General features: G+C 38.6%; 1 protein-coding gene across 3 annotated transcripts in view; it reads right to left on the reverse strand.

Moving 5' to 3' along the window:
• The window catches only part of grid1b (glutamate receptor, ionotropic, delta 1b), a 270,532-nt gene that overhangs the window by 80,436 nt on the left and 163,030 nt on the right, over window positions 1-27,066 (reverse strand). For all 3 annotated transcript variants that reach the window (XM_057358219.1, XM_057358218.1, XM_057358220.1), the window contains exon 4: window positions 9,626-9,831. In XM_057358219.1, the coding sequence (XP_057214202.1) occupies window positions 9,626-9,831 (206 nt within the window). The remainder of the gene's footprint in view (window positions 1-9,625; window positions 9,832-27,066) is intronic.

Raw genomic sequence — 27,066 nt, forward strand, 5'->3', positions numbered from 1 at the left:
TATTCAGCAAATGCGTTTCCATCTCCCATTATTCGCATTATCCCTTTTTCGCAAAAATGAAAAACCACCTCAAGTGAGCGTAAAAACCTTTTTGCGAATTAAGGGTTTTTAATTCGAAATTTGGCGTTTACATCACTCGTTTCTGATGGGAAACTTCAAAATGCGAATAAAACCAGAGTGATGGAAACCCGCACTTAATCCGGTAGGAAGAATTTTTCACTCCAATGTAAGAAAATATTTCTTGCAAATACGGCCACGGGTGTGTAACGTTATCTTCGTCACCACCACGGAGTTCACCAAGTTCGCCAAGTCGAGATGCTCGTCATCTGCTACCGGAGTGGTAACGTTAGCAGCAGAGCCTGCAGCAGGTGCTTCCATGATGGCATCAATAATGTGACATGCCCCGACAAGCAGGACTTCTTCTACGTGCTTGGCGGTTGACATGACAACAAACAGGCATTACGTCACCAACTCAAATTTCTTCTGAAAATTCTTTAATTTGTAGTAACGAGTAACGAAGATGGTAAGGAGAAATGTATCGGAGTAAAAGTACACATTTTATTTAGGAAATGTAGTGGAGTAAAAGTGAAAGTTGTCAAAAATATAAATAACGAAGTAAAGTACAGATATGTGAAAATTCTACTCAAGTACAGTAACGAAGTATTTGTACTTCGTTACATTACAACACTGAGTGGAATGATATACGAATCAATGTTCTTTCCAAGATGTGTGTGTGCATTATGAGGTTGCACTTTAGTGTATCTTACATGCCTTTGCAATACTATAACAACGTACAACAAACATTTATTTAATTAGAAATATGGTCTTCACCTTATTTAGAAATCATTTTGCCTGAATGTAACTTTAGTCATTTGCCTTTACCATGTTTGAACTTTTATACTATCCTTCCTATCCTTTAGTATTTGAGTACTATTTAGTTGCTGTTGTTATGTTTTTATACAAGACATTAAATAGAATCCCAAAGAATGTCTCAAAACGTATTTCACCCTTAAAGCGGCCGTGCAATGGTGTTTCATGCATTCTGACTTCTTTACAATGTTAAACATGCTGTCTTCTCATGCTTGACATGGTCAACTTGTCAAAAAACGAGTTGGACATATGACGTAGTATTTCTGTGCTCGATACACTCCCCCAGCGTTCGTATAGGTTTTGGAAAGAAAATTAGTATCCGTTTCGTAACAATTTGTCTTATTGGGCAATTCTCCTGGAAAAGCGAAAGAAATAGCCCGCCCACGCGTCAACCGAAGCGATAGGAAGAACCAGCCTACCATCAAGATTGGCTGCGCTGTGGGCCTGCAGCTGCAGCTCGTTACTCTTGCGATAGTGAGAGAAGTGGAGGTGTATTTGATTGTTCACGGCATTTCGGTGATGGATGTTTTATAAACGGTGGATGTAACGCTGGATTTGGAGATCGTTTGAAACTGATAGATGGCGCGGTCCCAGCGCTAAAAGATGCCGGACATGAACTGCATGCGGTAAGTGAAACTAAGTCATATGTCTGTGTTTTGTTGGCAATGCAGTGTTTCCCACAGAAGTTTGTGACACTATGGGAGCTAAACATATTTTCCTCTAGGGGGGTCCGGGGGCATGCTCCCCCGTAAGAAAATGTAGCATATTTTAAAGGTAAATGCTGCAATCTGGTGCATTTTAAGAGCAAAATTAAGTGACTCAATCTATAAGAGTACAATAGCTATAGTAGTAATTTAATCATTGGCACCATAGATATAAATGGGGATAACACATGGTGAAATGAGAGTTCACAAACAAAAAAAGTCAAAAACATGTAGAGTATGAGCCATCAAAAAATGAAGCAAAAAAAGTGTTTAACAGTTGAACTAATTTATATATTACCATATATTAAAACGCAGGCCGGGCATCAGGCCTTTTTCACAGTGCCATTGTCCCACTCTACCGCATGGCAGTAGGCCTATCACTTTACTATCCGGACCAGAGCATTCATACATTATTATGATGCGGCGACTGTTTAGAGTTAAACCCGTAAGAAAAGCGCACACTCTCTCAGCACAACAGAGTAATGTTAAGTTTGTGATTTATTATGTTTTCAACTTTGTGCGCGCGTTGCGCAGACCTAACACGAGAGCAATTAATGACAGACGCTTTCTCCTGCGGTACACGCCTATCGGTCTGAGCAGCGCTGCTTGATGTCCGACAAACCAAATATATTGACAAGTTTTGGACACGGTGACACACAGGGCAGCATGTAATCGTGTGTGGCGCGCCCCCGTATCATTAATTTTTCTTACGGCGACAGCCGAAGCTAAAGGAGGAATTTAAGCAGACTCATGCCCATCACGCATTCAAATCATTAAAATTGGCGGTAGGCAATCAAACCACGTTGTGTGCCTGAGCAACAAACAAATATACTCAAAACATTTTTCTAACCTAATAAAGAAACGAAACGAAATATAACTTTTTAACTGTTTATTTATTCTAAACTATTTTAAGAGTTTAAACAGCGTCATTCACATCATTAATTCAAATTCGTGCTCCAGCACATTTGGCTATCAAACTATGCGTTCTGCACGTGAGCCACAAACAAAAAAATACTCCAAACATATTTCTAAATTAACCGAAATGAAACGAAACAAGAATAATTTGCCATTAAAAACAAAACGGAACTATTTTGGCGATTTGGAAAAAGTTAAACGAAGTGCTTTTGGCGCTAAATAAGGACGGATATTAGAGATATAGCGCCAAAAGATAATCATTATAAATGTCATGGGTCAGCTCCATTGTGTGTGACAGAAATGGTGTATATCAAATGTCCCTATATGCAGACTGCTATTTTAGCTGGAAATAATATGACGCTGAAACTGATGAAGCTGAACATAATGATGTTAACGCCATGAGGTAATGCTATCTGTTTGCTCTGTCGTACACTGATAAAATCATGTTTGTACTGTGGATAACTGCAGTGAATACTGAAACATTAGATTTTACTTCCCTCAAATGATGTTGTATTCCGTATGGCTTGGCGACGTCTTAAATCCTGGCCAGTTCACGTGTCTGCGTTTCAACCGCGAAAGCTGAAACAGTAGCAAGCGAGCGTGCGTTCGTATGTACAGTATGTGTCTGTGTGTGTGCTGCGCACATTGCGCTGAAGCAACAGAGAGGGGGACGCATTTTTAGCCGTGAACAATGGCACAACAACACAACAGCGGTGCAGAATTCAATGTTACAAATAGTTATGTTGTTGTAAGAAAAACAACCCCCCCGCCCCGCACACGTCATATGTCTTCGGAAATAATCGTACAGCTGTTTCTATCTTTTATAAATGTGATCAAACTAAAGACTCTACGAATATTTGAAGGGTGCGGTACTATTCACGAGATATGCAGAAACTGTCTAAGATAAGGCCACTTTAAATGGATGAATAATTAAACAAACTTAGGCTTTAAAATGATAAGATATTGCACACGAAATAAAGAAATGTGAAGTTAGGTTTTTCATATAATGCCTGTGAAAATGACCTCTGAGAATGATATTGTAGAGATTGCTAAATGTCCGTCTTTGTTGAAAATAATTTTGATAGAAAAAATAAATGTGCATAAACGAATGTCCAAAAATAGTTTATTAAGTCTGGTATGAAAGAACTTGACAAAGTCCTACACCTACTGAACATATCTGGGATGCATTAGTATACATTTATGCTTATTTTACGACAGTGTATGTCCAACTTTTCATGTAGTAAGATTAGACATGTCAGGCAGGCGACTGATAGCAAATAGTGCAACAATGTCTTTTATCAGTGGCATATCCAAAGGCAAAATAAATGGCATGTTCTCTTAAAAAGACGAACAATCCCATTTGTCACTCCAACATCCATCTTACATTTATGCCAAGGTGACTGGAATACAAATGCGCTAGGAGAACCGTACAACAAAAGCTAACGTGAGCTCATGATCACTTTGCTCATTTAATCAACGTCTGTCTCAGACCTGCTTTCCCTAACCAAGTCATTTTATTAAAACTAGCAGTGTTTAATTATTCAGCAAATCTCTTACATGTTTAGCATTCACATTAGTGTGCATATGCTAATTTTACAGCACCAAGGCTTTAAAACTCTCCGAGGTAGTGCTAGTACTAGCCTCATTAGCATTCGAACCCAGAACGAGGGGACGTCTCTCAGTATGAATGACAACGCAGTGCATCTTGTAAAGCCAGAATCCTGGATTAGAGGACTTTTAAGACAGGACACCTCCAACCGTTTTATCCCTCTCGTGCCGGTGTTAATCACTAGGATTTGTTTCTCATCAAATAAGTCCTTGCTACTGCAGCAGGGCATCTCTGATCAGACGGGAAGAGCACAATGTGGTGAACAATACAGATCCACAGAGGGTGTTTAATGTGGAGTTTAACAACTAAATGATGTCTGGGAGGCGATGAATTGCATCATGAGGTCAAGGCCATTCCAGAGATGATTAATTTGCTAAATAAATAAAATGGAACTGTTATGGACTGGGCATACGGTATCAAGTGCAGAGATCTATTACTACTGTGTATCAGTACAGTATGTATAACAGCAGGAAAGTGGTATTGTGGTTGAACCTTTGGGCAGAGGTCCAGTAACGAGGGCTACGAACCACTATCACCAATCCAGCCTTGAGCAAGGCACATAACCCAAGATTGCTTCAGGGAGATCGTCTTTGTAATAAAAATACTGTAAGTCACTTTGGATAGCCACTGTATTTTGTTGGGTTAGTGGTGTTCTTGTTGAATTATTCTTTCAAAGCAGACTTGATAAACTTTCAGATTTATTTCATTCACACCAGACTTGCTTGCAGACTTGCACAGACCAGCTGAACTGCTTTTTATTCATTCATTCATTCATTCATTCATTCATTCATTCATTCATTCATTTGTGCACTTTTCCCTTCGAAAACCACTTCATTGCTCTATTTTACTGGGTTCCATTGAAGCCTTGTAAAATGATTGATTGATTGCACAAAAAAATAATGGTAAACTGCACAGACTGTGGGTTGAGTTGTAGCTCAATTGAAACCTTACAAAGGACCACTATTAAAGATCGGGCAACATGCTATTTCATGAATTCTGACTTCTTTACACTGTTAAACATGCTGGCTTCTCATGCTTAACATGGTCAACTTGTTCAAATGACACTCCCCCAGAACTCCAACTTGTTTCAGAAAGTTTTTTATAAATCCTATTCCTTTTATTGAGCAATTCTCCCGGAAAAGCACGCCCACGGCAAGGTGAAAGAAATGCACCAACCGACAAGCAACAGGAAGACCCGCTTATCAAGATTGGCTGCGCTACGTCAAGATTGGCTGCCCTGTGGGCCTGCAGCTGCAGCTCGTTACTCTTGCGATAGTGAGAGAAATTGAGGTGTGTTTGTTTGTTCATGGAATTTCAGTGACGGATGTCATATAAACGGTGGATATAATGCTGGATTTGGAGATCGTTTGAAACTGATACATGGTGTGGTCCCAGTGCTAAAAAAATCCGGACATGAACTGCACGCGGTAAGTCAAACTAAGTCATTTGTCTGTGTTTTGTTGGCAATCCGCGCTTACTTGCATAATGTAAACAACACGAAGGGATAATTGCGATGATGTATTGTGTGCTCGTGCTGTAGTTCCGTCCCCCTGCCTGCCTCCAGCAGCTCGTCTTTTTCCGGAAATAAACGTACAGCTGTATCTCTCTTTTATAAATTTGATCATTTTTATTCATAAAGTTTAGGTTTAGGGTAAGGTTAGGGTAGGTGTAGGGCATTAAATTATCTAAATAAGTTGCCATCATTTTATAATGTTTTATAAAAAAAAAATATTTACACTCTGTTATTATTGCATAATGTTTAATGAACAACAATACTGATGTGCAAATAGTAACGTTATCTGACACTTTTTATAAGTAAACAGCATATAACTACTATTTGTACTTAATCCAAAGAAAATACAGTAAATCTATATTCACTTAGTGTTAACAGAACTTACTACTATTTAAACTTAGTGTAAATAGCATCGGTGGCTATTTTCAATTATTGTAAATAGCATCTATTGCTACAAATAGCCGCTGCCATTAAATAAATCAAATGACAAAGAACACAACCTACTCTGATCTTGTAAACACAGGAAGGTTTCCGAAAGTGTGCTTAACACTATTGTTTGACCGCTTACCAAATGGGTAGAAAATGTCAAGTTAACTAAAGTGGAACATGGCAAAGTTATAAACACCTGAGTGAGGCAATTGAGCGTTGAGTCACAAGTCGAAAGCAATAATCCTGGGATTCTGGTTTTCTTAGGCAGTACTAAAGCAAGCATGACTTTTATTGCTCACAGTTCTGGTTAGCGATTTGTACAAACCCCTCTCCCAACTTTTAGACTTGGCTGTACTCCAATTGAGGAGAGTGCTTTTACCTTAAAATGAAAAGAAAAAATAGGTGAAAAAAATATATTTTATAGAGACCAGAATATCATTGTAACATTGTGGTCTTTTGAGTGGACCATGTCCTAAGCAACCACCACAGTTTGGCATTGTGATAGCAACTTTTGCATGGCTAGGGATTAAATAAATATCTAGCTCATATTTATGTCCTGCGATTGACTGGCCATATCCAAGCCTCCTGTCACCCTATAGACAAAAAGAGGATTCAGAGAATGGACGGATAGTTCTCATTTGCATTTCTGACTTAACTCGTCCTATTACATTCATTGTTACCCTTTATTGGGGAACATCTCCACACGTTCAAGCAATCAAGAGCAGACGGCAAGTCAAACAAAGGAACTAACTGCACCCGAACAGTGTCTTTCTCTCCCGCATCACACCCTTCCAGAGTACCATCCTACCCACTGAGTATCATCCATCATGCTTGATAACTGATGCAACTCAATCGCTCTCCCGGAGAGACAGCAGCGGTGGGACGGCCCCTCCGTCTATGAGCAGCACGTGCGAAGAACAGCAGTAAAAGAGAAGAAATCCCACAGAAATGAGGATAGATAGGGCACCTACAACAGGTCAGGCCGGCACATACACACACCTACACACGAAGGTGCGCTTTTGGAGAAAAGATCTTGTTTTAAATCTGTGCTAAACACGCAGTGAGAACCCATTGTGCTTATATTTCTATTCCTAAAAGTCCAACAATGTATCAATCTTGTGGAGTGCTAGTGCCTATAAAAACATATCTCAGACCGAAGACAGTATTAAGTGAAGAACTGTAAGTGGTCTTGAGAATTTGAAATGTACAGATAGCATGTTTTGTTGATAAGGCCTGGAATGTGTGTGCCAAACCTGAGAAATAGAATCTGTGATATGTGACGTGTCCTGACACTGAGAAGTCGTGTTAGGATTTGGACATGCAGTACTACCGTACAGTATTTGTTCAGCTCTTATAAGTCTTACAGTCCTCTGAACATTGTAGTACAGAAATATATTCATTTGCCTGCTACTTCAACCTTGATGTTTAAAAGGAACATCATGTTTGTGAAGGGCAGTCAGCAAGAAAGATGCGTTCAAACACAGCCACATTATTACCATGTGTCCTAACATCTTCCTTAGCTTGTGAAAAAAGATCAAAAATAAATGCAGCAACTTTCTAAGCATTCAGATCTCGATTTGAGTTCAGACAGTAGAAACTATTAATATTTCAATACAAGGTTATTAGATGCCTCAAACTATGAAAACTAAGAGCTCTAAAAAACAACCAAAAAGTTTCATCTGCTAAAAAAGGAAAGCCTTTGGAGACAACGAGATAAAATATCCTTTTAAAATGCTGATGCCACATCCAAAACTGATGAGTGAGTTTAAAAAGAGACAGCAGGTGTAGTTTCCCGAACTTCAAAGATATCTCAACATCTGCCTGTTTATTTGATCTAGAAGGTTCTGATGTGTAAAACTGTTCAAATGTGACAGCGAGAGGAATTCATGTTAATACAGGGCACCAAACATTCGATGCGTGTGTAAGCAGAAGCTAAATTTGTGCATATATGTCTTATCGTGGGACTGTCTGGGAACAGATTTCAGCGAAAGAAGCAGTACAAGATCCTATCCAATTCACACTTTGAATCTTACACATCGTTTACAGCCCACAGCACACTTACCATTTGTGATTTTAGCTCGTTCATCTGGAACGCTCTTCAGTGTCATCAAACTCAAACAGTATCTTGAAGATTACAAATGACCAGTATTTGTGTAAGATGTAGTGAAATGTAGATTTATAAACCAAACTAGATTTGTGTGTTTTCTGAGTGTGGGTTGGGGTTAAAGGAGTAGTTCATTTTCAAAATACATGTTCATGATAATTTACTCACCCCCATGTCATCCGAGATGTGTAAGTATTTGTTTCTTTAGTCGAAAAGAAATGAAGGTTTTTGATGAAAACATTCCAGGATTTTTCTCCATATAGTGGACTTCAATGGACTCCAAACGGACCTCCAAATGTCAAAATGACAGTTTCAGTGGGCTTTAAACGATACCAGACGATGAATAAGGATATTATCTAGCCAAACGATCGGCCATTTTCTAAAAATTTTTTTATGTATATGCTTTATAAACACTAATGCTCGCCTTGCTCTGTTCTGCGATGCGCGTCCATGACTTCACGTCATTACATTGAAAAGGTCGGTGATCGGTGATCTTTGAGCTGTTGAGATATTTGACTTGACATGAAGCTGCCGTCATGAGCTAAACTACAGCAGTAAGTTATTAGCAGAAGAGCCAACACATCTCTTTAGGAAAAACCTCAAGTGGCATCCGGGCGCTGGGAAGCAACCACCTGTCACGGCTGACAGGACAACATGACAGCTGACTCGTCTGGAGCACACCGCTGAAAACACACTGGACGCTAACAGTAGCGCCAGCAAACACTGCCTGTTACACCTGCGGCGGCATTTTCAATGGTGCTACTTGAAACCATTTAGCCAGCATTGTCTTCAAAACTTATAACAGCGTGAATGCATGAATAGCCATTAATAATATATCTGACTGTCTGTCGGAATGCATTTATTAATTTACTTGCATCGTTCGGTCAATTTTGTTTTTCTTTTTTATGTGTATTCACTCAAACCAGGGCTCATTGGATCATAATATTCATAAAGCAGCGGGGCAGGTCAACATCAATTACATCTTCATCTAATTTTCACTTCTTCGCATTTTAGTCAAAAGGACAGAGCATCAAGCACTAATGTAGCCGCTTGTACTGCATGTGTGCTGGATTCCCATTAGCAGCAGATATTGCTGACAGCTGACCGTCATCTGCTGATACATCCATATGCATGACAACAACACGCTCCCGTCTCAGCAGCGACAGGCATCCTGCCAGCATAGGCAACTCTGATTCCCATACAGCAGAGGGGAATAGATCACACAACGCTCTTTAGGATCAATGTGTGATGTTAACCGACACGCCTGACCTCAAAAGCAAAAAAATTCGGGTGTTTTGACAGTGAAGCTGGGACAGCTTGTCGGGTCATTTGTAGAGGTGTCATAAAGGGGAGCAACATGATTGACAGGTTTTTATATGGCCATATGCTAAATTATCCGTTTAAGTTATCGGTGTAGAGAAAAGATGAGCCCGTTTCTGGCCAAGCCGTGCTTGTGTTGCTTGTGAGGTTACAGTACACACCTGGTGGATGAAGACTTGGGCTCCACGCGGGCTGAGCAGCAGGATAGCCCTTCTGAGCGTGTCTCTGTACCGGTTGAGCTCCTCCGTGCGCATGGAGGTGAACAAACTGGAAAACACACCACTGATGTTCCTGTCCACACGCTGAAGAGATACATCTAAACCCTGCCGGGATGTCTGGTCCAGAAAGCTTTGAAGACCACGGATGTCTGCGACACAGAAAACACAGTTATGTCATTACTTATAAAGTTCATGCAGTCAAAATGACACATGACTGGCCACCAAATCATAAAACCTTTACTCATCCATGAGCGAAACTTACTCACTGACCACACAGAATGAGAGAAAAAGTTCCAGTTGTCGTCATGAAGGCCAAAGTCAAAACCTTGAATATGACACAAAATCCCATCCTCGATTCAAGTCGTGCTGAAGTTCACAGCGATTTAATAGTTCTCAATGAGATCCTTGCAGTGGTCAGACATGCCATGACCAGACAGTTGTTGAGATATAGGCAGTGATGATTCGTTGGTGGTCAACTAGCTCCCGGGTTACCGGCTGTTCAGGAATGCATCAGAGATGTTGAAGCAAATTGTATATAGATGGCAGCCCTAAAATATTCATGAAAACTGCAATCTGTTTTGCTTTATCACTGCTCTCGATTTTCCATCTGCCACATAATTCCATTCGGAAATATGGTATGAAGAACCATTCAGAAACTCAAGAAAAATATGCATGGCTCCTCAGAGAAGTTTACTTTAATGGGTGAGACCTCAGATGATCTATAATGAGTGAGTAATTAGAGAAATATCCGGTCTTGCCGTAGCTTTGGTGGTTTCAGGAACTATTTCAATGCCATGTGCCCAGCTATTGTGTCTCACCCTGAGAAGCAAATTGGCCATCACGCCCTCTCAGTGGCGACTAATTGACAGGCAGAAAGAAAAGCTTTATTGAAATAAATGAGTGGCAGTCTGAGACCAGCTGCAGAACTGCAAAAACTGGTAAGACACACATAGAGTTGTAACGTTACCCTGAACATTACAGTCATTGTGGTTTATTTAACAAATGATAACCAGTAAACGTGTTGCATTCTATCGTTGGCAATAACAAGAACTATCAAGGCAAATTGTGACCAATTTGAACCCAAACTGACTTTCCAGTTTAATGAAACACATCAAAGCATGTTTAATACTAAACATTTTTTTTCTCTCCATATGGCAGAGACCTACTCATAAGTAAATTAAAGGGATACTTCACTAACCACCAGTCCACCCCCGACCCCCGAAATCCAAATAATTTTTCATACTATGGTAGTCAATGATGTCCCAGAAATGTCAGTCGCTTATATTTTTCCAAATATGTTTCTTTGTGTTCAACAGAACAAAACATTTATATTGTATAGGTTTGGGACAACTTGAGGGTGAGTAAATGATGACAGAATTTTCATTTTTTGGTGGATTTTTTTCTGTTTTATGTGATTTGTCAGTCTTTACTGTCCTGATGTCAGATGATTGCTGCATTCCTGTAAAGACTGTGAGACAGCTCACATGAAAAACATAAAATGCAACGAAAGCCTAAAATGCTCTTATTTTTACCATTAGTCTCTCAGCTTTCAATTAGTTTTTTTTTTTTTTTGCTGTTGTTCGAAAGTGCTTGAGCAAACTTTTGGAATTGCAGCACTGCATTAAGAATAAAGGTTCGTTGGTTAAAAAAATATCAAATGCTTTTAGCAAATATAATAGATTATTGGAAAAGTCCATTAGTACAAGAAAATGATGTCATCATTTACTTATTCTTGTATCATTTTAACTTCAAGTTTTCTTTTTCTTGGAAATAAAAATGTCAAGAGATTTAATGTAAGCACACAAAAATACACTCAACTTCTGTGTTGTCTTCCTTCTGTTAGTCTTCCAAAGTGATACAATAGTTGTGTGGAATATGCAAAAATTCAAGTCAGATATGGAAGCATAAGAAATGGAAATGACACAAAACTGAGTGAGCATCGATCCAAATATGCTATTGTAGTAGCCTACTCATTGTGCCGAGACAAAAATAATAAGACACACGAAAAACACAGACATTTGCCATTATTGACTTTGTTTGGATTCCAAGTATAGACTACTTATAAAGTCATTTCCATAGGATATTATATTGATTTTTACATTTTATTTATTCACGTATTTGGTCAACTTCTTCCTTTTCAGTTAAGAGGAAATGAAAATCACTTCAAAAGATTAGTAAACAACGAAATAAAAACTCGTGTTTATTCATCTAAAGTGTTCAGCAAAATAAGTTGAAAATGCCATATGGCGTCAAGAATGCTTGTGGAACAATTGTCGTCACTTACAGTCGACTCGACACCCCCACTCTTCGCGCTGCTTGCATTTTGCATGCGTAGCACAAGCACGTGATGGATTGAGAACTTTTCGCGGTCATTGCCGTAAGTTTAAATGTTTTGTCCATGTGTGATTATATCCAGTATACAAAATGTTGTCGGTCTATGTATGCTGTTTACTACTTGTTTATACAAAGAGTTTGTATAGGTGAACTAGCCAACCATAATATCACTCTGTTTGCCCGTCACTCGTTTTAAATACATTTAACTAAACTAAACTAAACTAGCTAATTATATGGCATATGTATACGTTGAAACCACTGGATAGTGTACTGTCCCTAATTTTAAGTTTAATTATTTGTGGTGAAAATAAGTTTGTGGAAGTGCTTGATGCTGTTGATTTGATATAAACGTACTGATATAAGTTACATACAAATGGTTTCAGTAGGATTCGTTAGTTAACGAAAAATGTAACTGTACTTCTACAGCATTTGTTATTTTCGTTTACATTTACTAAAACATTATTACATTTAAAAGTTGTATTTGTTAAGTTAATATGGACAATAAACAGCTATGTTTTTATTAAGTAACGTTAACAAATGACAAGTTTATGGATATATTGGTCTCATCGATTGTTTAGACATGGGCATGTTCACGTTCAATGCGCGGTTGCGCTTTTGTTTAAAGATCTGATGTTTAGTGTGCGATTGCACTTTTGTTCAGAGATGGTCATATTCAGTGCCAAATTATCATTTATTATTTTTGTGTGTAAACAACAGGCATATTGCATACAGATTAATGCCTGGGAAATGGGCTGAAAAAACAGGACTTGATTTACAGGTAAATTCCACAAAGACTCAAATTGTTACTTCTTAAAATGTTAAAATTAACTTACCTTTCTTTTGTTGTATTAAAGGGATTTCCAGGACAACTTTACGGTAATGTCTGTGGTGTCTTCATGTTAATGGTATGACTGTTTTGTTTTTGTATGTTTGATTATGCACTGTTTATAGGCTGTAACTGTTTATTATGTGCCTCATTTGTTTAGTCTGCATTTTACGTGGTGATGGATTCTGCATTTGACTACACGATTGTGAGTACTTTTCTACAAAGATGTGAAGTTAGTGTGATCAAATGCAAAGGGGTGTTAACTTGCATGTTATAAACAGCTGGACATGCCAGAACTACGGAAATGGTGGTGCGTGATGTTGATGGAAAACTATGGGCTGGATAGGTACAGTATTTCTTTAAATAAAAAGAGAGTTCTCGGTGTTATTTATTTCATAGAATCAATGGCAGATTTGAAAAAAGCCAGTGCGTGGTGTTCGGAGCATTCAGGTGTGCTGCTTGGTTCTGTTCAGCTGCCCAAAGTACTCAGCATGGAGGACCAAGATGTTTCAGAGGCCACGGAAACATTACAAAAGGCTGAATTTTCAGAGGACAGACTTGCAGCTCTTGAACCCTTCAGTTTTGTCTTTACTGAAATCAAAGATATGAGTGTATTCCTTGATAATGTTGTTGATATCATGAACCTGAAAGTGTTCTGTGAAGCTGAAACTAAAGAAAATGCATAACATGCCATTGTTTCTTTTGGCATTTCTTCTTTTGTTTTTACTGAAGTGACTAGTAAAATAAAACCTCAAATAATTTGTATAATCTTTTTTATTTAAATTTAAAGGTACTTTTGCGTTTCTGTTTAGGAACCTACACGTTATGTTGTCTCTCGAAAAACATGCTTTTTTCACATCCATACTTTAACTCATTCATTTTTCCCGCTTTTAAAAAGGAAAACTCGTGAATAGACTGATATCTGAACTCTTATCATCATGGGTTTAGTAAAGTAGAAACAGACGATTCAATGTATTGGTAGTATATACATTCTCTGAGAATTTACATGTTTAAATTTGGTCTGAAAATGTTACATCCATAATGCAGCAATTGCCCACCTGATAATTTCCTTGATAATAATAAAATCAGAATCAGAAAGAGCTTTATTGCAAAGTATGTTTGCACATACAAGGAATTTTGTTTTGGTGACGGGAGCATCCAGTACACAGAAACGGCAACTACAGTACACAGATGATTTAAGTGAGGGCCTATGGGTATAACAAATAAGAAATACAATACAATAAACATAAGATAAAGGTATAGAGAGTAAAGCTATGTGTGTATGTAAATATGTACAAGTAAAAAATAAGAATAGACTATTGTAGTACAATTATGTGCTATATACAGCAGAATGAATTATAATTTACAGAAAAATTTGTATAAAAATAGATGGTGTATTACCTGGAGGATATAATTAATATTGCACTTAATTAAGAGTTATTAAATTGCACGGTGGGTAAAAAACATTGAACTGTTCAAGAGGTAGATGGCCTGAGGGAAGAAGCTGTTTTTGTGTCTGGTTGTTTTGGTGCTCAGTGCTCTGTGCTCTGTAGCGCCGACCAGACGGCAGCAGTGTGAAGAGATGATGGCTTGGATGTGAGAGGTCCAGGGTGACTTTCTGAGCCCTTTTCCTCACTCTGGATATATACATGATAGACTTTGCCGTTATATTATAATATAACATTTATTTTAAATTATATATATATATACTGTATATATATACTAGTCATACTTTATTTAAATGTTAAAATAAAATAATACAAAGATATAATCCTTGTTATAGTTCTGGAGTGATAAACTGTCCGGTTTATTTGTGACGTCGCAGGAAGCGAAGGTGTCTGAGAGTGCAAATGCAATTCTGCAGCCAGATGCTATTGGCTCAGTCTGCACTTCTGTCTACAGTAGAATCTGATGGGTTGACAGGTGAGAAGGTGCAGGCTGCTTTAGATCGTAGCTTCAGTACCAGCTGTTGTAATCCCGGTGAAATTGAACAAATGCACTCATGGGAATCTCATAATGAGCGCCGTAAGAGATCATCAAAGAGCCGAGGTACAGAAGACACCCCAGAAAACATGTCCAGTCTCCAGTGGAATGTTCTCAGGGGAGATGAGTTAGATGATGTCATCCACTCCCTCTTAATTCCTTTGCTTTCCCTCATACAATTTTCTGAACAAGAAGAATTTCTTCTCTTCCATTTTGCAATTTCCCCCCTGTGATTGCTTGTGTTGACAACGTGCACTGTAGTTCCAGAGGCAGTGTGAGTCGTTACGGGTAACCCTACACACACACACACACGCACACACACACACACACACACACACACACACACACACACACACACCAACTGAATGGTCACAGCACTTTAAGGAAAAGCTGTGAGATCGTCAGCAAGAGCTTTTTTTCTTTGCGGTGGAGTGTCTGACAAAGGACAGACATTAGAAGACACAGAAAGGAGAGAAAGTCAACTAAAGTGCACGTGACGCATGTGGAGACACTTTTCTGCCTCATACCAATCATGAAGGACACATTACCTGCCCATATCACAAATGGGTGACTCATTTAAAGTCCCTGTGAACCGGAAGTTGCGATCGTTTTTACTTCCGTATTTTGACGCATTTCCGATTGAAATGGAATGTTGAATGAGAAAAATAGTGGGCGTGGCTTTTGTCTTTCTCTGCAATTTGATTGGATGAATAAAAATAGCCGTTGCATTTTGAAATGAAACTGTCAGCAGAAACTGGAGAGCGCGTTTTATTCTTTTACTCAATGATGAATAAACTTTCAGTTAATCCGCAGGTCACACGGAGAGCACGATCCGTACGGATCACGGATCATCCCGCGACCACGATACCACGATAAATTATATTGCATAGATCCTCCAAAAAACCCTGTATTGTTCCTTTAAGTTTAACCATATAATATAATATTTAACATATAATAGGCCTATTAAACGCTACGCTAAACATTTCAACCACCAGACAAACTGAAAAAAAACGAAAAAAGATTCTGAAATTTCTTTTTGAGTTTGAAGGTCAAATTATTTATACCTCTCTCAGTTACAAAAAAAGTCATACCTTGTCAATGTCATCCCTTAAATTCTCCTTGGAGCATCCGCTAAATGCATAAATGTTCAGAATAAACATTTATGGTGATTGTTTAAGGCCTCTCAAACTTAAAAAAACATGTGTCCTTCTTTGCCAGAGGGTCTAGTGTGCAGGGAATTGTGGGCAAGCTGTGAGCTTAATAAACTTTACTAGCACAGCAAAACGGTAGGATCAATCTAGAGATATGCATCCATTCTCCAAATGGATTTCAGCGCCGGAGGCCATTTTTTCCAACAACCCCCATGTTTTATAAATAAGCAACATGTTGCCTGACAAATCACAAACACCTCATTCTAAAAAGGAGTTTCAGTTTACTACTGGTTTGTATTATCCCGTATTTAGACAGCAAGGAGTTCACTGTTGTATTGTGGTAATTATGCTTATTTATAAAAAGCAAATGAAAGTGGTGGAGACCTGAAATGAATGCAGGTACATGTGAGAGGAACACATTTGTTCGTTATAAAAACAATGTTTACACAACACCCTTTTTTGTATTCAAATGCAAAAGATGCTTCTATTTACAGTAATAACTGAGACCACGATTGTTATTCTCATTCCAGTTGGGCGGCATTTTACATTTCTTCAAATTCTCAATCTTCCTTTCAAAATGGTTTTCTGAGTAAATGCGTTATACAATTATATTGTATTTAGTGTTGAAATTCAGCTTGGTGAATGTCAGCAGAGGAAAGAGCTGTGTCTTTATTCATGAATGTATTCAAGGCGTGAGTTTAAATTGTAGAGACATGCAGTCCTGTGTCGAGCAAGCTGTCAGGACCATCTGGCTGAGAGAGAGCATTCTGGAGGACACGTGTATCTCGCTGTGATGTCATCGGTCTGTCTGTGATGTCACTGAGGCTGGCTCGGGGGGTTGCTAGCCCATGCAACATCTGTCACACCACTGTGAATGGGCGAAAATACTTCACCCAGGACTTAATCCTCTCAGATTAAAACATACCAATGTGGAGCCGTAATGAGGAAACAGATGATCCTAATTAGTTTCAAGAATTATACCTAATTAGGTAAATGACTTTCCTGTTATGCAAAGGGAATTCTTATGGAAAAGTGAACAGATCACCCCTTAGGTGGATGTGAAGAGCAATGAGGAATTAGGTAGCTAGGTGGATAGATGCAGACGGCAAGAAAGCAAAACTGTTTTTTATTTGTGAAATACAGACATTTACCAACATAACTGGCTTTCTTTTTATGAAGAAAAAACAACAACAACAAAAAGAACGCAATCATTTTAGACACAAACGATGTAGTGCTTACAGTAAATAATATTTCACTTTGAAATCTAAAAAAAATGTTAATAAATAATAAATATGTCAATATCTGAAACAGAATATTACACTCTGATCATTTTCAGATCAGTTTCATACACTATCAATTCAAAACTTTATGATCATTTACACAATCTTTATTTACAATCTTTTACATTTTAGGATAATGTTAAACTCATAGAAACTATGGAATAACATGAATTGATTTAAATGAATAGTACTATTCCCAACTACTAAGGAATATGGGGAATGTGGTACTCTTATGAACCTATGAAACGTTTTTATATAAATTATATTAAATTGTTTTATTTTCAATAAATGATGCCAAATTTGCTTACAAAACTAACATCAAAATAGTTCAGCATTTGGCTTCAGATCTTTTTAAAGAAATATTTCATTAAAACACAGTCAGCGATACATCGTGTAGTAGGTTTCAAATCTCGTGGAGAGGGCAGGGCTAAGACAAACAAGACTTGTGCAGTTCTCTTAAGAGCAGTTTGTGTACATTCTCCACATCTCTAAAGGTCTGTATGTGGCTCCGCATACCTTCAGGATGTCTGTCTGACATATCAAACACGGCAGGCCGAGAGGAACGGCCACACATAATGGGATTAGGAGGATTTATATGTCATTGCTCTGTATATTCCCAGCGTCGCATCCGGGTGAGACTGAGTTCTTTATCGCCTGCAGAAACTTTACGGACCCCTTCGGCTGTCTCTCCGGAAAAAACCCTTTAGAGGGCAACCCATCCGCAGCTAAATCTCCCGCAGGCGTCTCTGCGCTGGGGCTTTTGGGTCCGCCTGAGCACTTTAGCGACGTCAGTTTGGAGGAGACAGCACTGAAATCTATTTCTGTTCTCCCTGATGTCTGGGGCTTCAGCGGTGCCCTTTAAAGCCGAACAATGACGTTCCGTTGGCACCTTGTTTCATTACAGCGTGGCCCTGCAGATATTTCCTGCTTAAGATGCAGTGCGGCGTTGACTCACTCTGAGGAAAAGAGCCTTTCCATGCACAGGTCTCAGCTGCCCTTTCCCCAGTGCTATCGGGATCCTAGACGCTTGAGATAATCCGTGCTTTGAAAGTAGATCCTGGGCCGTTCATTTTTGACAGATCATATCTGGCTTTGTCTGATCCTTAGGCATGATTTAAAAGTACCAAGAAATGCTCCTTCACGTTACGTTTTTTGGATAAAAGTGTCTTGAAGAGCCAACTGGAAAACAGGATGGAATCCAACTTTGAGTATTTATTTTATAACTACATCTGAAACATCTGGAAGTGTATGTCCTCACAAAACTCGCAATCATGATATTGAGTTGTTGTTGGTGGTCACCAGGGTGGTTGCTATGGAATATGTTATGGCCAGGGATGCCCACTGCCATGACATTCAATGTAAGTCTTTTAAGGACGCCTCTGAAGTCCATGAAGCAAACTAAAATGAGCCTATGGTGGATAGTTGTGTCACCTGCTAGCCCTGTCGCATGGTGACAGCAGCGGGACACGAGACACTTCTGACTTTGTAAAATAAATATGGTGCCAGAAATTTGTATTTTGTTTTACAGAATACATTGATCTAGACTAAACTACCAAAGAGTATCAAATTATCAGTATTAGTAAACAGATCACATGCTTTAATTCAATTTATTTAGTTTGAATATTTATTCAAAAAAACATACAGTTGCTACTGCTATACGCACAATGAATTTGGGAAAAGCCAAGGGTGTGAAGGATCCGTTCATTCTATCTTTTGCAACCAGGGGAATGACTCGTTTTGAAGCGGCATTTGAAATGGCATGGCCTTAGCAACCTTTAGTCTTGAAAGCCTTCGACTTGGGATGCAGCGCAAGTCTCACACGGCTCACCCAGTCTGTTCGCTGACTGATATTTAGGGTTGTGTATCGTTTGGGTTTTTTCCGATACCGGTGCCAAATCGATACTTTTAAAACGGTACTGGTGCCTAAAATCGGCAAAACACAGGTGCATGACATTAAAGAACAAAATGTTCAATTAAAACATATTTATTAAGTAATAAAAAAATGCACAACAAATTCACAATTAAAGTTTTAGGTGAATGTGAAATGAGCATGGACACTAACATTGCTAGAAAGATGTTTGAGGGCTGGTTTCCCAGACGGGGTTTTAGCCTAATCCCAGACTACTTTAAAAATGAGTGGCATCTTGATCGAAAACAACTTGCACTTGAATATCTTAAAATATATCCGTGCGATTGTTTTGTCTCAAGATGCACACTGTAATGTTTGTTTGTAAAGCATGTTTTTAAAAACGCCTTAAATATCCTAATTTAACTAAGGCCTAGTCCTGGTTTAGGCTAATCCCTGTCCGGGAAACCGCCCCATAGTGTTTACCCTCCAGCTGCAACTAAATGCTCACCATAGTTGTATTAAATAGGGGCAGAAAATGCATTGAATATATCAACAGATTAAGTCCATTTACAGAGAGCCTTCTTGGCTACATTATATGTGCATTATTTTAAAAACGGACATTATAACGAATAAGTATGCCTACACATGCAGTCAGAGTAAAAAGCTTGACAGACATGTCTATCAGACTGACAGATAGATGCCATAAGGTTTAGCACTTTCACTGCTGTGTTGTCTTTCTTGTCAAATGCGTTACTGTGTTAAGAACGAGCGCCCATTGATTTTAAACGCGCGCAACAGTTTTATTGTCATCGCTTGCATTTCGAATTAACGTTAGTTTCACTTTCAAACTTGCCTTATTGCCGGTTGAAGTTAAAGACTTAATCGGCGCAGGCCCGATTACGAATGCTGAACTCGCCGAGATCATAGTCCCGCCATAGTCTTTCACTATGATGAATCCACTGGTCATGCGCGTTCCGATCTATGGGGACGCGCGCGCGATCCGTGCGGATCACAGATCATTCGCGATCCATTTAACCATTGTATAAGATGTGATGAATTTGTATTATCAGAGATTTCGTTCACGTGAATGAGGGCAAATGTCTCAATCGATGGCTCAATCAGCATCTAAGTGGCACCGAAATCTGCGTATTGATTCGGTCCAGTTACATACCGGATACATACCGGGTTTCGGTACACAACTCTACTGATATTGCATGCAAAACTAAAAAGACCTTTTTTTGATCTGACAAAATTAATCGGATTGATGAATGCTTCTTTAGAAAAATAAATCACTGCCGCAGATTTGAACTTTTCGTGTGTTTAATTGCATTAATTAAGTTTCAACATACTGCTGATTCTAATCAGTTATAGTATTAATAATCGAATACTTTTCTGTGCAATCATTTAAATTATGTTCATTTCTATTTTGTTTTACATCCTTCCGTCTAAGCAGGTGTTTCCTGACCCTGGGTATGAGCCATAAAGTAACAGTAACGTTCACCTACTAATAAAGAAATGCGCCCTACTAATAAGCAATTGGCACACAAATACATCAATAACGCCATTACGCCAATATCTGATTACACTTCTAAAACGAATTATTCAGTTGGTGAACAGGGTTTGATTGGAAAGCTGAAGGCACCAGCGGCAGCCATTAGCAGTGGCTCATTAAGGAGCTTCAGCAGTCAGACTCTGTGGGCATTCATTGAGAAAGTGGATGAAGCTGTGACGCACCTCGGTCTTTCTACCCACTAGGCAATGTGTCAAGACTTAAATTAAGTCCCCTACCATTCATTTAGCTATTACAAACAGAGATGTGCAGCTTGGCCCCGAACAAGAAACTTTACACACGTGTGACTCTTTTCTCTTTTTGTGGAACAACACTGCACTGCAAGGCAATGGAAAAAGATCTCAGAAATAAGCAAAGGTTTTGCAGCATATACATGTACATAACAAATATATCTCAATATTATAGTAGATAGTTTTTATCAGTCATTTTACACTGTCATTTTCCTGTAGCTTCAAAGTGTTGTGATTGGCCCAAAAAACTTGTGCCTGAAAGGTCACGAGCTAAGATGTCACCGGGTTGCTTACTTCCGGGCAATTTGCCATTTGGATGAATGGAAGTGCTAATAGATCCTTTCTCCAGGTATTATACAGTAAACCTCCGTGGCCTGCTCAATATCACATGATGCACCATCACTTTTCCAATATTTCATTAATTCCAGCATAAATAAGGCCCCTCCAGACTAACTGCATTAGTGATTTTGGTCTTCACCCCTTCTTTACTCTCCTGTTAAGGAACTTTTCTTTGATTTTTCAGCATTGGTTTATGTGAAGAATCGTCTCTTCACTCATCGGAAATCTTTTGCACTCTACATCCTATGAAACACCAACAGAGTCAGCATCATAAAAGATGAAATTAATGATGGGAGATGACATTTCTTCTGATGGAAGCCACTTAGCAGGAATGGGGCTACTGCTTTGCCAAAGCACATCATTTTAGAGTGGAAATCAAATTGGGACCAAAGTGACGAAGTAGTTTTAAAAGCCTCACATGTTAGGTCAGATGCATCTTCAGCAAATTGGCTAAATTTATCCTTAAAGACACAAGGTTACAACATGAGCAGGTTTTGGCAGCCACATCCAAATGACAGTTTTGCTGATTTTCCGACATAGTCACTTTGTGCATTTGATCGTTTGAATCACCATCCAATTTACACTCAGCCAAATAAATGTGTCTATGTAAAATGGCCGTAACCCTGATCTACTATAGTTCACGCCTGTGATGATGATCATGTTGGGTGGCAAAATTTGGCTGGCTGTGATGTATGTGGCTCATAAAAGACTTACGTGTTGATTGCAGGGCCTCTGAATGTCGATACGCTGGCATAGTTCCGTTTGATAGGAGTAATATTGTGTTACACAGCCTGATGCATTTACACTTGGCCGAGTTGTATGGTTGGTGGGTGAGGAAAGACCTCTGATGTGATTGTAAAGCACTTGTGTGTTGTACATAGAAAAGCGCTATATAAACGCTTCATTCATCTTGGATGCGTTTTAAACCATCTCCTGATCCATCTATTTGTCTCAGGAGACTCGGGGGACATTTGCATTGGCTTTTTTCATGTTTGCAAAGCTATTTGCAGTGGCCAAGCGTAAATACCTCCTAATTAAAAAGCAGATAACACAAACACAACAGCAAACTACAAAGTTTGTTGTGATTTATTACACATCCTTTCCATGTCAGACATCTAACAAGCAGGGCAAAAATAACATTAAGACTAAATGAAGAGCGATTTTGCTTTTTAAGTCATAGATATTAGAGTTTAAGAAGAGATCTCAACAATGTGAATATACTATGCTTCGATTTGCCACGTATGTGGTCGTGAGTCAAAAATGTATTATTGAAGATTTTAATATGACCTACAGTATAGTCTGTACATTATTTTTAGGACACCATCAGCAAAAATGGCCTGTGATCTTTCTGTCGCAAAGTTGTAATTAGGAGATTTAAGGTGCCAAAATAGTTATAGCTAGTATTACAAATTTGATTTAAAACATGATAAAAGGTGAAATTAATGATTTTATTTGATCATTTAGACCAAAAAATACCCGGAACCAGGCTTCCTAAACATTGAGTAATTGTATCTGTGCTTGCCTAATGCGCAGAAACACCTGGGGATTCTTGTATCCTTCGTTTTTTACCATTAGAAAGTTAAAACAGACCATAATATTAAATTGCACAATCAATTAAGTTGAATTCTGTATCTGAATGTGACACGGCCAAAGAAAATAGATATCAACAAGATGGGCTATCGTGATTTGTGTGCGCATGCGAAGCTGAAGAAGCTCAAGCAACCTTGAAAAAGGTGGTTTCTAGTGCAATTTAAGCGTAGGAAACAAAATGGATGCTACATAATTTAACAAAACTTTGACATGGCCGTACTCAGTCAATCTTAAATATATCAAGATTAATATTTTTACTATATACTGTATACTGTAGGATGAATTTATGTGGAAAACAGCAAAAAATGACTTTAGCTGGGCTTTCACAGGCAGGGTCACAAATGAGAAATGAGAATGGGAGGATTTTGAGGTATGATGATATGAACCACAGTTATCATTTTTCAGCCTCATTTGTGTCTTTTATTGGAAAGATGTAGTGAAGAGACAACGTAATAATAGGCAGGAAATGTCACAAGCCACAATCAACCTCAAGTCGCCCACATGAGCTGTGTTGAAGAGCACATGCTAACCACCATGCCTCAGCGTATTCAATGACTGTAGGACACTATATTCCACATTTTTTAAATATTTAGTGGAAAGTGTTCATCTGTGTACAGGCACAATATGTCCTGCCCAACTGACTGCAACACAGTATAATAGATCCACTCCCAATTCTGGGCTTTCCAAACGCTTATCTGTTTCTCCATGTACTTTGATGAATATGTCCACAGTCTAATTTACTTCAATAGAACACTTGGATCTAAATTATCACTGGCTTATTTTTGTACTAAACGTACTGCACATGTCAGTCTGTAACATTTGCTTATTTTCCCTCGGGTTCTTTAGAGTAATGTGATACTGTGAATGTGAATACAGTATATATTGTGAGTAGTGCGCAAAATATCAGCCAACAAGCCATTTGGAGAATTGTCTGGGCTGAGCAAAGGGCAGGTTGCTCAACGTTTCTTGGATGCATTCATGCGTATGCTTATTTTGGTTCAGTACTTTTAAATAAGATTTATTGGACAGATTCAGAAGGACAGGTAAATGTTTTTAAGAGTTCAAGCCAAGGCCAGCCAACCTCAGAGTCTGCAGTGAGATAATCCACACAAATTTACAAGATTTACAAAAACAATTGAGCCCCCAATAGGGAATGCAGGACCTGGCAGGTTAAAGAGGATCTAAATCGCATCTAAACAGGAGTGAATTTTTACAGAGCACAAATAAATGCTGCCATCATTCTGCAAACAAGCCAGATAAATATGGTTTTATATAATCCAAATGCAATCAATTAAGTTACAAACCGGCGGTAAGCATTGGAAATATGCAGTGTACACTTGCCATTTTTAAATGCATAAGCAAGAGCAGACGTGTGAAAGATGGATGTTTAATTGACGACCAACAATATCTGACTTGTTGTGACTGAGCACCCTTGTAATGAAAAAGGAATCCATGTTCGGAAAGAATCTTTCCGAACCCTGTACGAACCCTGGCGGAGAGAATTGAGCACAAAAATACTACGTCATACGTTCAACTCGTTTTTTGACAAGTTGACCATGTTAAGCATAAGAAGCCAGCACGTTTAACAGTGTAAAGAAGTCAGAATGCACGAACTAGCATGTTACCTCCACTTTAAACAATATTCACCTACCACATGCAAATCGGGTGAAAATAATTAGCCTAAACATTTCGGAAACAAGCGTGTGCTACAAAAACGAGCCATTGTATAAGGTGACATTTCAGCATAGCGACTCGTAAGTAGCGCTTAAAGCACTGCTACGTGCAGTCGTGTTAGGTGCATTTTTGGGAAACGCGCGTGAAACGATGAGGAACGTTCGCAAAGTGGCTCGTAGAAAACGCTCTTAAGTGCTAAGATCCATCGTTATCGGGAAACGCAGCTCTGATCTCCCAGGAATTCGTAACTATTTTACGAGGTGACTAATTCGCACAAAATTGCATTTGAATCGCACAAAACGTATGATTATTAGAAAAAAGCAAGCCCCTCCCCTAATACCAACCCTAAACCTAACATCACTGTGTCAAAAGCAATTTGTAGTAAAACATACAAAAAGATTTTACAAATTTATATGAATTAACCACTTTGTAAAATAATTACAAATTCCTGTGAAATTGTGTTGGTCTAACCCAGCACGATAAGAACTACCAGAGACACAAGTGTATGTTGACTGGGCAAACACATGCCACAGAACAGCATTTAAAGTGTTACAAAATGTAAACATACAGAAAGCTAATGTTAGCGTAATTTAACTGTCATCTCGGTCTGTGCGTTGTGTTCTTTTCTCCGCCCCTGTGATATGTAGCACTTTGTTGTAAAAGATTTTGACTCTTAGTCCTCCTTTTTGCTCTTTCAATCGCAACTTCTCCATTATCACGAAATCCTTGACAGACAACAAAAACACAGCTCCGATCACGGTGTCCTTCAGTTGTTTGTTTTTTAATTGCTTCACTGCCGTCTGGCTTTCATCACTTCACGGAACCCAATACCGCTGTGAATGCAACCAGGGAAAATTTTGTTCACAAATGATAGCCCTTGCTGCTTCTTTTTCTACAGCGATTGTGAAAGTTAAGCGCGCATGCGAACGTTTAACGATGAAGGTTTTAGATCCACATTCAAGAAGCACTTAACACTGTGATATTAACATACATCAGAAGAACGCCATTTGACTGTGAGTTGGAGTACTTGTCAATATAGCATTTACATCAAGACACTCATTACTACTGATTGCCATATTTACAATCTGCTGTCATGCTGTAACACTTTGTGTGACCCTTATGCAAGGGAAATATATTTTGCTATATATTAACTGTCAATATATTAAATCATGTAAGATATATTAGAAACAGGATAAAACATTGTTAATATATTGCGATATTACAATATGTTGAATAATGCCAGTTGCGATCGGTGCCTCCTCTTCAGCGGAACCAGTAATGCGAAGCTCGTAAAAACACGTATGTAGCCCATCACGTCAAGTCAAAATGCGTGTTCGGCACGTCATGAACCTATGTGCATAGTGGATCATGTAAAAACACGTGCCTGCTGCAGACGTGTCGTAAAGGTTTATGATAAAAGAGATGCTCGTGTTCACAAGATTCTCGCAAGACACTCGCTCAAGGAATTGCCACTTTTTATAGCCCAAACTGGAAAAAATATAAGCACTTGGTTCCAGTATATGAAAATGTATTATTTAATATAGTATTTCCAAGTGTATTTCCCTACATATTTGATTCGCAAGGGGAGACACCGGCATGTACCAGAGGTAGGGCAGACAGAACACTGGAATGCCAGAGACACAATGCTGCGGACACCTTTTCCTTGAGGACATCCTCGGCAGTCGAGATATTTTTCAAGAAGACAAAACGACATCCTGGGGCGGTGTCAACAGGCTGCCCTGTAGTTTTCCATGCTGAGTTAAATGTGTAATGGGCATACTGGGATTACAAGACATTTTTATGACCAGCTACCAGTTTAACAATGAACACAGTTCCACAGAGGACTTCACCGCCATTGGAACAACCTTAAACATCGCATCCGTTTTTTTTCTTTAAATAGCTACGGTATATTTACAGTTGCAGTCAACATGAAATGGCATTTATTTTGTTTATTTAAATGACATATTTTAGTGTGATGTTTAGGGCTAGATTGACTAAACAGGGCAAAATATCGCGAGAGCTAAATTAAGAAAAAATATCTCATTCCCATAGTAACCAACGTAATCTACTAAAAGCAGTGCTATTTCTGCCAAAAAAAACAAATACACTGACATGTCATGATCATTAACATGCTAAAATGTATTCTAAGAATTGTCATGATTGGAATAAAAACAAATTGTTTAGTTAATTAAGAGTGGCTGCTTATATGGAGTGGAATAGAGATGACGTATTTTTGTAGGCTAACCCGGAAGTACGCTGGTTCCCTCGAACGAAAGCCCATGCATTTTTCCAACAGACTTTTGGAAGATCGCAAAAAATAAGATCTGTAATTAACAAATGTTCATGATGTCTACACGTTTGGTCTATTAAAATAATCTTTACAGATTAACACAATATTTGTTATTTTTGAAACCTAAATACAATCGGCAGAAGTAAAAAGCCAACACGATGCTATAAACAGACAACACTATGTTCGCTCTACATCAACGTCACCACCACCAAACTTCCAACAACTTTCTATTAAAAATGTGTTGCCTGGTTTGCTCCGTGAATGAATC

This window comes from Triplophysa rosa, linkage group LG18 (genome assembly GCF_024868665.1).
Source record: "Triplophysa rosa linkage group LG18, Trosa_1v2, whole genome shotgun sequence".
Lineage (NCBI taxonomy): Eukaryota > Metazoa > Chordata > Actinopteri > Cypriniformes > Nemacheilidae > Triplophysa > Triplophysa rosa.